Source organism: Mus caroli, unplaced genomic scaffold, assembly GCF_978045245.1.
Source record: "Mus caroli unplaced genomic scaffold, Mus_caroli_1 scaffold_2, whole genome shotgun sequence".
Taxonomy (NCBI): Eukaryota; Metazoa; Chordata; class Mammalia; order Rodentia; family Muridae; genus Mus; species Mus caroli.
In genome coordinates, this window is record NW_028227257.1 from 40,324,966 (window position 1) to 40,336,996 (window position 12,031).

The 12,031-nt window shown below is 45.4% G+C and overlaps 1 protein-coding gene across 1 annotated transcript in view; it reads right to left on the minus strand.

The window, feature by feature from the left end:
* The window catches only part of Ism1 (isthmin 1), an 84,987-nt gene extending 82,749 nt beyond the window's left edge, over positions 1-2,238 (minus strand). The window contains exon 1 of the mRNA XM_021156866.3: positions 1,898-2,238. Within this exon, the coding sequence (XP_021012525.1) occupies positions 1,898-2,035 (138 nt within the window). The 5' untranslated portion in view covers positions 2,036-2,238. The remainder of the gene's footprint in view (positions 1-1,897) is intronic.
* Positions 2,239-12,031: the final 9,793 nt, after the last annotated feature.

The window sequence follows — 12,031 nt, forward strand, 5'->3', positions numbered from 1 at the left end:
AGCCCAAGAAATAACTTTGGTCAGGAAGAATATAAAACTTTTATAAGAAGAAATTACAAAAAAAAAGAATAAAATTACAAGCTAAACTGTTAAAGTCATCAGTAGGCTTAGTTAAGTGAAGGCTTTGGATGCTCACCATAACTGAACACTGTAACAAGATAACTGGAAGCTACTGGATTAGCAGCTACTTAGGACTCCAGATATTCCTAGGAGCAGAACTGTTTCCAAATCCCCCACTTCTTTTGTTTTTTTTGGTGGTGGTGGTTGGGGGGGGGGGCTGTTCTTCAGCAAAAGCCCTCTGAGAATCCCATCCAGTTCTACCAGCTGCTTCTCTCATTAAAGTACTGTTGGGGTGGAAAAGGCCAACCGGAGATTATTCTAATGATAGCAAGCACCTCATAAAGAAATCTGCCAAATTGACTTTTCCATAGAACATCATTTTTTACAGGTTTTCATGAGTCCATGAGGAAAGAAAGCATCACATATAAAATACAATTTCCAGAAGCCTTGATGATATTGAGGATTATTTCTTCAGTGTTTGGCATGGAGGAAATATCTGTTGCTGCTCAGGGTTACCCGAAGGGTAATGCGAGAGGCTCCTCCAAAACCAGACTGGTTTTAGAAGGGTTTGGGAACTTTTAAGCTTCAGGTTTGCATTTTTGCAGGCCTGGTTTGCATTTGTAAGGGTCACCTTGCTTTAGTCTGGCAGACAGCAAGCTTGATATAATTAACCAGCAGGTGGGAATGTGTGAATTCTAACAAGTTCCTTACTCACTCTGTGCCTCAGTTTCGAAATCTGTAAGGCAGAGAGATTAACAATCTTGTAATGAGGGTTAGGATGAGATTAAAGGAGTTAGCCCCTGCAGCACTCTTAAAACAGTAGCATGGTAAACAGCTGATGTAGATGTGTTTAAATAAACGCTCTTTTCAGCAACAGGTTATTATTCTTTTAATGGCATAAAGATGTAAAAATCTCAACATTGCACAGTGACTAGTTTTAGTAGGGTCTGGCTTGGTTTCTTTAGAGAGCGAAGAGTCCTGGCTGTGCCCTGAAGAAAATCCCAGCTCACTTCTACTAGTTCTGGTTTAATGCATGCTCTACCTCTAAAACCATGAGGCAGGCTTTCCAAAGTCATAATAGAAAAGCCCATGTAGGCAACCTTTACTCAGCAATATTCATCTGGCATCTCAAGACCTAATATATGCCCCCTGGCCTCATCTCTCCCCCTGGAGCTGAAACAGAATCCAGTTACTAAAAGAGCCTTCAAAGCAGATGTTCACCGGGAAGAAGTTTAAAAGTCCCAAGTAACTCCAGACCAAATTCCTACAGGTGCCTTGACTATGGCCCTTTGCCTGGAACACAGGGGCATAAGAGGTGAAGGAATCACTCAGGCAAAGGTGGGGTGTCTGGCTAGTCTCCAGAAATAATGTCTTGACCTCTGACACTGCTTGCACACCCAACAGAATACTTTCTCCTAAATACAGCTTGGAGATTTATCTTATAAGGCCTCTTTGTGTCGCCTCACCTCAAGTCTCTCTTGCCTCAAGACAAACTTCTAAGTCTCTGGCAGCACCCAGAATCAAAAGCATCCTCCAGCCAGCTTGTGCCTCCCAAGCCTAAGACTTCTTCCTGGTGCCAAACCTGTGACAGATCTGAAGCTTTCTCTAGGTAAACTTTGAAGCAGGCCTGGCCTCTACACATAACCCTTCCACCCACCCACCTTCCGCCCCCATCGCCTAGTCCAAACTTTTCTGCTTAAGCCCGGTTGCCTAGGCAAAAGTGCTCCTTGGTGGAACGGAGGACCCGCCTTCTGCAATGTACCAGGCTTTTGCTTAGTACCTTGCGGGCCACCCAGCTTCGTTCAACCACGCACGCCCCCTCCGGCGGCGCACTCACCTGCAACTGGGATCCGCTGACGTTGCCGGCGGCCGCGTCCTGTCGGTCGGAGGCTCCGGAACCGCGCAGAACCGTGATGTGCAGCGTGAGCAGCAGTAGCCCCAGCAGCAGGAGCAGTTCCGCAGCCAGACGCACCATCCTTTTGAGTCGCGCGGCTTTAGGACCCCGCACGACGGGCGGCGGCGGCGGCGCCGCCGCCGGGGGAGGAGGAGTCGGAGCCCCCGAGCTCGACTGAGCGGCTCCCGCCTCGGCCCCCACCGGGGCCCCGCTCCCCGGGCCGGCAGGGCTGGCTCTGGGCTCGGCCGAGCGCACCGGGCCCGGGGAACAGGAGCAGCCGCCAACGCCGCCGCCACACCACAGCGGAGCCACCGCGGGGCCGGGGACGTCCAAGCCGGTGGCGGAGCAATCCCAGGAGCTGTCCGGCGGCGGCGATGGGGACCCGGGGCTGTCCGCGACCCAGGCCCGGCCAGGGTCCACCCTTCGGGCAGGGAACTGCGGGGGCGGCGGCGGGGCGGGCGCAGCCGAGCCCCCGAGCGCACATGGGCTCCCCAGATGTAGCCGCGGTGCCGCAGCTGGAGCGGGAGCGGCCGCCAGAGGAGCGCGGGGTTAGAGGCGGAGGAGGAGAAGGAGGAGGAGGGCTTCAGAGGCCGCCCGGAGTTACCTCCACTCTTGGCTCCCCCGCCCCCGCTGCCGGGAGCCACTCACCCTCGGGGCCACCACCTTCCTCACTCCAAGCTCCTTGGGACCTCTAGCCTCGTCGCCCCGCTCGCTCAGTCCCCGGATGGGCTGGCTCCGGGTCACCGAGGTTGTCACCGTTTGAGGATAACTGGGGGCGCCCCGCCGGCGCCTGCGTCCGCCTTCTCGGCTGTGCTAAGTGCTTGCTGCCGAGGTCGCTGTGGAGAAGGAACTAGCCCTCTGCTCACTCTAGTGCTTGGGGCTGCGGGCAAGTGGGGGTCGCCCAGGCCACCTGAGAAAAGTTTATGGGCAAAGTAGAGCTGGAGTTGTAGGAGTGGAGAACGGAGGGGCCAGACAAGCCAGGTGTCTGCGACCCCACCACGCACCCTGACCTTGAGCAGCGAGTTTGGGGGTGGGGATGGGGGTGACACGGTGTCTGTCGGTCCGGAAGGGTCTTGACACTAGCTGCAGGGCTCTGGGCTGGCTGATCACTGGGTGCAGCAGACCGTGCGCCTACAGCGCCCTGGAGTGTCGGAAAGGCGGGTGAGTTGGATTCAATCCGCGCGCGTCTACTTAAGTGCGCAGGTGTCGCGTGGGAGGCTGCGAGGGACACGGTGTGCGCTGCGAAGGAGCTCGGACGTCAGCGGGATGCTGGGTGACTCTCAGCTTGGTAGACTCGAGTCTGGGGGCTCATCCTGGGGGTGCTGCGCCTGGAGGGGACTTGGGGGCTGCCGAAACGCAGCCGCTGCTACAGCGCCACCGCCTCATGACCGCGCTGCAGCCTCGGGCTCCCGCGAGCGACTCATGCCTTGCAAGGGGTGCGGCTGGCGAGCAGAACGGCTGGGTGATATATCTGGAGAGCGCGGGATCCTTGCCAACGAGGCTAGAGTGAACTGGGTCCAGCGTGGCTCTGGCTCCTGCCTTCCCCAAGTGGCTCGAGTGACGGGCACTCTGTTAGGCTGGAGACTTTTATACTGTGTTCCCTCCGCCTCCTTCCTCCCCTGAGCCAGTCCAGCCCTTCCCTCCCGGTGAGCCCAGCCCTAGTCAAGCGTGAGCACACGTTCCCACAACCCTTGTCACACATTGCCATTTCTCATCCGCAACCCAGGACCGTTGCACAAATCCTTCAGATTCTCCTTAGGTGAATGAAATCAAACAAACAAATAAAACTTTCTTACCGGCTCGCCACTTTTCTCTCTTTTCCTACCTCTTTCTATGACCACTAGAAACGGACAGAAGATTCCTTATTAAATTGTCTTTAGAGTTAAAATCTTTCTTTGGAAACTCTAAGATGAATTTCTTCGCCACTCCAAACGTTCCTCGGGTCGCCTTAGCATTTTCCAGAATTTAACTAGTTGTGGTTCAGCATGCTGTTTGCATCTGTTTGTATCCAGTTAACTTATTGCCTCTTTGAAAATGCTGGAAAACATCTTTAAAATTCTAGCCAAACCCAGCAGCTCATTAATAAATTGGCAGCTATTTATAAAGTGCGGGACGGGCATCTTTTCCTTTTCGCTAAGGGTGGGTTTCCCCTCTCTGGCAGAGAGCTCTCTTTCAACTGTTAGGCTGCCTGGCTTCCCATTGCTATCTCCAGGCTCTAAAATACCAATAATTGTCAACTGGAGCGCTGAGGGGAGAAATTGAAACAATAAACCTTGGTGGTTCAGATGGGAGATCAAAGGGGATTCTAGCAGCTTTGGAATCCCAGAAGGATTCCCCTGCGTGTTTTCTAATTAGAATCACTTAAGAGCATCAGGCAGCCGAATCAGCACACAGGTGGAATAGATAAATTAAGACGGCAAACTAGAATCCTGTGGCCATAGATATGTGGACTTTCCAGGTGGTGATGTGGACACACAGCGACAAATGACTCCTGTTGCCAAAAGTAGGCTGTTCTAGATTAGAGCTGAGAGGATGCTGTATTTTGTCTTTTTTTTTCTCCCACTCAGTCTCCCCCTGTGAGCCTCAACTGCATTTCTCTCATCCAAAGGTTATAATTTTTTTCTCCTAAGGAAAAATGACTAAAGAAAAAATTGTGGAAAGAAACTCTTGCAAGGAATGTAAATTCTTATAAAATTATAGATGGAGATTTTCAGATCAAAGTCTTTGTAAAATGTTATAAAATTGTAAATTGAGTTTGGGGGTCAGATGTTTTTATTAAATGTTGAACAAATGTATGAATGAATGCTACTGAAGTCCCTTCAATCTGGGCAACCGAAATGCATTTATACTCTGGTAAGGACATACTGGTAGCATTCTCAAAGCAACGGATACCAGCAACATCCTGCATCTGAGGGCTTAGGGAACATTGGCTCACACATTATATGAAAGGGGAGCCATGTGTCTACTGCACCACCAACTACTGTTTAAAGCATATTTCTGAAATTGTCCCAGGAGCTGATGAAAGTTTGAAAACAATACTACATCCTTCAAAATTTCCCAAGGCACTATATTCATATCTTTATCACTGGCCTTACTATATTCCCATAGAAGGTGTCTGTTATTCTGTCTGTATTCCCAAAAGACCTGGATTGGGCCATCTCTGTGGTAGAGCATTTTAGAAGCCCACTCAACCCCAATATACTATTTCTTTCTACCTAAATTTATAGCTAGAAGACATTTTCCAGCCACATTTGGATCTAAGAAGGATAGTGGAGTCTTGGTAGTTTTAAGACTCCTGAGTGATTATCAAGACATACTCAGCCTTCCCTTGCAGTATGGCAAGCCTAGAGATATAAGGTGACCTTATTCAGATTGTTGTTCAGAAGGGAGCCGTTGAACTAGAAATATATGCACTTTGTTCAAGTGAAGAAAATACCCCTTTCTTATTCAAATACACATGATTTTCTGATATTTCCAACTATCATTACCTCCCAAGACAAGTTACAATCTCCACAGATCTAGATTTCTAGATTTGAGTACAGGACTTACACAAGGCAAGGGGCTTCATTAAGACACACGCATATGATGTACTTTAATCATATTCACACTTTGTAACCCTTTCCTATCCTTTGTCCTCCTCCCCACCTTTCCCCCTCCTCATAGTTAGATTTCTATTGCTATGATAAGCCCCAGGATTAATGAAACTTGGGGAAGAAAAGGTTTATTTCATCTTACAGCTCATAGTACATAATGAAGGGAAGGCAGGGCAGGAACTCAAGACAGGAAGGGAGGCAGAGGCCATGGAGGAGTGTTGCTTTCTGGCTTGCTTTCTTGCTCAGCCTGCTTTCCTGTATATCACAGGCTCTTCTGCCCAGGGATGGTACTGATCACAGTGAGCTGGCCTCTCCTTTATCAATTAGCAATTAAGAAAATTCCACAGAGAGATACCCACAGGCTAATCTGATGGAGACATTTCCTCAACTGAAATGAGACGATCCTCTTCTCAGATGATCTTGGCTTGTGTCAAGTTGACAAAAAAAGTTAAACAGTACATCTGAGTCTTTGTCAACCTGACACACAAATGCATCATTATTAAACAATGAGTTTTTTCTTTGTTAATCCACAAGATCTCATGTATTTAAAGATGTTAATTAGATAAACAAACTTGAGCTGTATTCACCTCTTGTGAGGAGCAAGAAGTCTAGTGACACTATCCATGTGTAAAGATTTTGATATTTTGTGGGGAAAAAAAACCCACCAGGAACCCAATGATGCAAGCTGGTGGCTTCTAGCATCTGGAAATGAGGTGACAAAGGGAAAGAATGAGCTTGTGACAAAATGAACTGGCTCAGATGCACACAAGCAGTCTAAACGTTCCTACCTGTGCCCTAGAAGAGGATCTTCTTCCTGGCAGACATACAGCTCAAGTTGTTGAAAGTCAAGCCCAAGCCCTCATTGTAAGAGTGACCAAGTGACAATGAAAATTCAGCCTGAAGCTCAGCGGGTGCAGTCAGTTAAAAGTAAGGACACTGGCTGATACAGAGTGGGATTTTATAACTTCCTATGGGTAATTTTTTTTTTTTTGTCAACTTGACTGCATCTGGAATCAACTGAAATCCAAGTATCTGTGATGAATTTTCTTAATCAGATTATTTGAGGAAGACCGCCCTCCTGGCATCATTGGTTTCCCATTGCTGAGATAAACAGTGTGACCAAAAGCAACTTACGAAGGAAAGGGTTTATGTCACCTTATAGTCTTCCTGTAACGAAGACTATGCCAAGAGTGTTGTCACTGTATCACATGATAAATCTAATTTAATTTTTTGATAGATACTATACTCCTATAGTATCAGATTAACTTATATTTCGCCATGTCCTTGCCAATATATGCTGTTCTTTGTGTTCTTATTGACAGTCATTCTGGGCAGAGTGAGATGCAGTTTCAGTATAGTTTGGTTTGCATTTCCTTGAAAGCTAAGAATATTGGATATTCTAAGTTGGGTGTCTCTTTTGACTATACTTACTAAATCTGCCTTTATTGGACTCTCTTTTGTTGCTATCTGGATATTAATACTGTTAACCCTTCTGTGTCTTTATTGTATGTATTCCCATAGATTTTTATACTTATTATCAATTGCATTTACAGGGCAGGTCTGCATATTTGACTCTAATACATGAAGAAAGTAAAAGAAATCAAGCTACAATGCCTATAGATAGTCTCATTGATGACACCATGGTTTCATTAAGGTCTTTTATGGTGCAAAGATTAATGTTTTTATGTTAAATTCTATTAAAACTTACATATATATAAATATATGCAGAAACAAAGGGAAAACATAAGAAATTCTCTTATAACCTTGATGAACTTCAACAAAAGTCACAGCTGGTCTTGTTACCTAAACAGTAGTCTTCTTGCTTTCAGTTTGTTTTCTGTAGTTTTAGTGATCTCAGATCAATTGTAGTCTGAAAATATTACTAAAAATTAGTAAATCTCAGAAATAAATATTTAAGAATTTTCAAATTGTGGGTGATTTGAGCAGCATGATGAAACCTCTGAGTGCTCGACTCCATCCTACCTGGGGTGGATCCTATTTCTATCCACCGTACCACTGGGTATGTTCCCCTTCCCATCAGTAACATGGTAGCTTCTTGGCTATTAGATCACCTCGCGTGCTATTCCAGTGTTTATGTTATACTAGAAATTATACTAGGAGCAGTCTCACACTATGTCACAATAATTCTGTCTCTGATATGACATCATCTCCCTAGGTAGACACAGCATCATCTGGCCCATCCCAGAAAGAGTGAGTAAGGTAAAATAAGGCATTTTGAGAGATGATGTTCATATGAAATTATCATTGTACATTGTTATACTTGTCCAGTTTTAATTTGTATGTGGGAATGTGTGTATAGGAAAGAACATCAGAGGTATCCTTTGGCAGTGTCTGGAGTTTCAGACCCCCATTGGGAGACAAAGAGGTACTACCGAATTCTCACAAATTTCCTAAGAGTATTGTGAAGCCAACTGTTACACCATAGCATTTCATGCATACATATCTATTTAACACGTGTGCCAGCTGCTCAATTCAGCAAAAATAAATGTGCATAATTCCTATGGGCTTTAAAGGAAGTCAGAAAGGAAAACCGGTCCTCCTCTGAGTGTATAAATGGCAATGGAAGCTGTTATGTGTTCACTGCACCCTCTTTCCCTTCTTCCTTAACACACATTGGCTGCATCCCCAGCGTCCTTTGCAGTTAGGTAGTCACGTGACTGTGATCTGGCCAGTAGAAGGTGACTGGAGATAATATGAGTGCCCCTTCCAGACCTAGAGTTTAAAGCCCTTCAGATGGGGGTCTTCTTTTTCTTTGTCTGTTGGTTGCATGTTTCTGCCAAGTTATCCCTCGAGCATTACCAGCTGAGTCCTTGGAGCAGGTATTTTACCCAACCCTACCTTTGCTGAAGGAACTATTGTCTGATTTAAAGGAAACTTCTTTTGATGTGTTATGTCACCGATGCTTTAGAGTTTGTTATAGAGGCTTGCTCTTGAGACGTCGACTACTGCAGGAGACAAGGTTCTCAAAAAAGGAAGATGGCTCACTTTTTCTTTAGGGGACTCCACAGCAATCATTTTGGTCCCTTTCCCCCAAATAAAGTTCCTGTCACATATGCAGCTTCACTGTTTCAGTTCGAAAGCAGCCGCTATTGTTGTGGGAGACTAGTGTGTCTCACCACTTCCTCTTAGGTTCCTTGAAGGCATTATATTACAGTGGAGTTCACTCTATCCACAGTCATACTCTACTTTTGAGTCTCGGTTTCCCTGACTGTAAATTGGGGCTAAGAATGTCTCTTCCAGGACTGCTGTGAAGTTCAGCTGTCATGTCCACATATAAGAAAGCTAAGTAGTCCTGTGACTCCATTAGATAAAGTACCCCATGCTCTGTCCAGGAGGGCAGGGGCTGCTTTGCCTCCTTTGCTTCTAAATACACATAGTGGAGGGTATTTAAATAGCTAATCAAAGAACACAAATTTCCACAAAACTTCTGGACATCATAGTTCAAATGAGCCCTGGGCGTAAACTCAAAGCTCTTGAAGAAATGCAAACAAAACAGCTGACATGTTGTTCCGTTTCTTCTCTCCTTTGAACTGGGAAGGGGTCAGAGTGCTCAGAAGTGAGAAAATCACGCCATCTGAGGCACTCTCAGGGGCTCCTCCCCTGATGGCAGCTGCTGGGTTTGCTGGATACCTGGACCTCTGGTGATGCTGTTCCCAGCACTACACACACACACACACACACACACACACACACACACACACACACACACACAATGTGTGAACACTGAGAGGACACCTGTGGCTCTCTCTGCTTTACTCACAAAGGCCGTAGTGTACCCCAAGGGATCATGGAGTACTTTTCTCTGAGGAAGTCAGGACTCTGGTTAATCAGAGCTTATCAGTGACAAATCTGATTGGATTTTTGGAAACTCTGAGATGATTCTTCCTTATGTGGGAGGCCCCTCTTGTCATATTTCTGGTATAATGTTAAAATACATTAGGTTCTGTTTCTCCACTGGCTTCTTTACATACCAACCCTTTAATCTCTTACCTGAACTATGAAATTCTTTTCATTGCTTTTGCTTTATGATAATAGTTTCTGTATCAATTCTGGAAAGCAAAACAAACCATGTTCTAGCTGGAGGAGGACTTTCCAATTATAACTTATGATATATATATATATATATATGTCAGATGTGTCATCCTTGAACTTCTGAGAACTTCTATGCCCAGAAGAAAGTATACAATTGAGTTACAATTTAAACTCAGAGTGGAGATGTCAGTTTCCAAATGAGGCCTAGAGGATATATTCTCAACATTGAATAGGGACTTGGAGGCAGTATCTGAACAGGAACCAGATGACTAATGCTCTTTACACTTTTCAAGGTAATTTTCTCTACATGGTTCATATACAAAAGGAGTACACTTTTATGAATGTAACTTGATGGAATCCTCATGGCTCAGATCCAGAAGGTAAATGCTTTACTCTCTAGAAACCGACACCCAAATGTTGCTAGTGTTCTGATTTCTATACGCCTGCCTTTGATTTGCTTTTTGAAAAATGAATAAACATTGACTACACACTCTTTGACTAGCTTCTATTCCTACCTTCTGGTCCTCACCACAGTTTTTAGAGATTGGAGATTTTCAAACCCACAGAGGAGTTATGAATGCATACTCTTGCATTCTGCTGCTAGCCTCGCCCCTGTATTCTAGCAAGGCTTTTTATGAAGCAACTTGGCAGACCCCTCTTTACAAGGTGGGCGCATCATCCTTAACCACACACTGACCTTGGTATTTACTCTGACTAGTGGGGCGAAGAGTGAGTTCTGCAGCTAGGTCTCAAGAATTCTGTCTTTGTCTCTCTGTTTTGTCTTTTTCTGTCTGTCTCTCTGTGCCTCTGTCTCTCTGAATCTCTGTCTCTCTGTCTTTGTCTCTCTCTCTCTCTGTGTGTGTGTGTGTGTGTCTGTCTGTCTGTCTGTCTGTCTGTCTCTCTCTCTCTCTCCCTCTCCCCTTTCCCCTCCCCCTCCCTCTCCCTCTCCCTCTCCCTCTCCCTCTCCCTCTCCCTCTCTGTGTGTGTGTGTGTGTGTGTCTGTCTGTCTGTCTGTCTCTCTCTCTCTCTCTCCCTCTCTTCCTCTCCCTCTCCCTCTCCCTCTCCCTCTCCCTTCCTCTCTCTCTCTCTCTCTCTCTCTCTCTCTCTCTCTCTCTCTCCCTCTCCCTCTCCCTCTCCCTCTCCCTCTCCCTCTCCCTCTCCCTCTCCCTCTCTCTCTCTCTCTCCCTCTCTCTCTCTCTCTCTCTCTCTCTCTGGTTTATGTGGTGGTTCTCCCATGTGAATAATCCATGCTTAGATTAATCAGGAACTTAGCCTCCTTTGCAGCTCTGTTACTAAGCAAACACAGCCCATCTCCAGAAATAGAGCCACTGTATCTGATCAGAAACACAGAAGGAAGCCCAGCCAGCTCCTAAGACCACCCAGATGAGCCTAGTCTAAATAGACAACAAGCTAAATAAATAATTGTTATACTGGATAGTTTAGCATAGAACTGTGCTTCAGTTACTCCAGTATGTGTCTCCTAAGAGCAAGGAGACTCCACACCACCACAATACAGTTCTCATCCTCAAGACATTTTGCTTCAGTACCTTACCATTTAATTTAAAATACAAACTTACACTCCAGTAGTCCATACAGCACCTGTCAGGTTTCTTTTCCACTTAGAAGTTGTGGGAGAAGTGTTGATCACATTACACTGTCCTGCTTCTGTTTCTGTACAGCTTTACTCTCCATCACTTCTTACTCCCCGCTCCCCACTTCTTGTGTCATTACTGTTAAGTCTGGGCAGTTGAAGTTGCAGTATGACCTTTAATTTTTAAATTTGCCTGGTTGCTTCTCCTGGACCAATTTCATATTGTATACTTTAAGGGAGGAATTCTAGCCAGTTAATTCTGTGTTCTTCTGAAGACATCATGTGGGTTCTGTGGTGTTAATTTGACCAGTTGCTGGGGAATATGACTCCAGATACAGAGAATCAGAGTTACTTCTTTTATGGGGTTAAATTGGTTAGAGTCGCTGATGAAGAATATGTTGGTACTCTGACTTTTTGAGTGTGGAAAGAGAGGAAGCATGAATTTATCTACTTTTCTGGGAATGTACTTCATTTTCTTCCAAGATGTTTGTCATCCTTGTCCTAGCTCCTTCAGGGCAGTGGCTTGGACCATAGGAGGGGCTGAGTGTCCTCAGCATGAACTCTGTGAATCAGCTATTTTGGTTCTAATCAAAGGTCATTATCAATAGTAATAATAAATCGGCCTGAAATTCTTGGTTTAGTTTTAGAAGCAAGTAAGGCTTTATTTTAGACAAAAGAGAAAGTTGTTACTAATCCTGGTTATGTTCAGGGATTTTAAAAAGCATTTCATATTTACAATCTTTTTTTAAAAAGCAACAGATCTAAATATATCTTACAGCAGTTAAGAACTCCATCAAATAAAAAAGAAGAAAAGAAAAAAGAAAAAAATAAGCTGGGAAT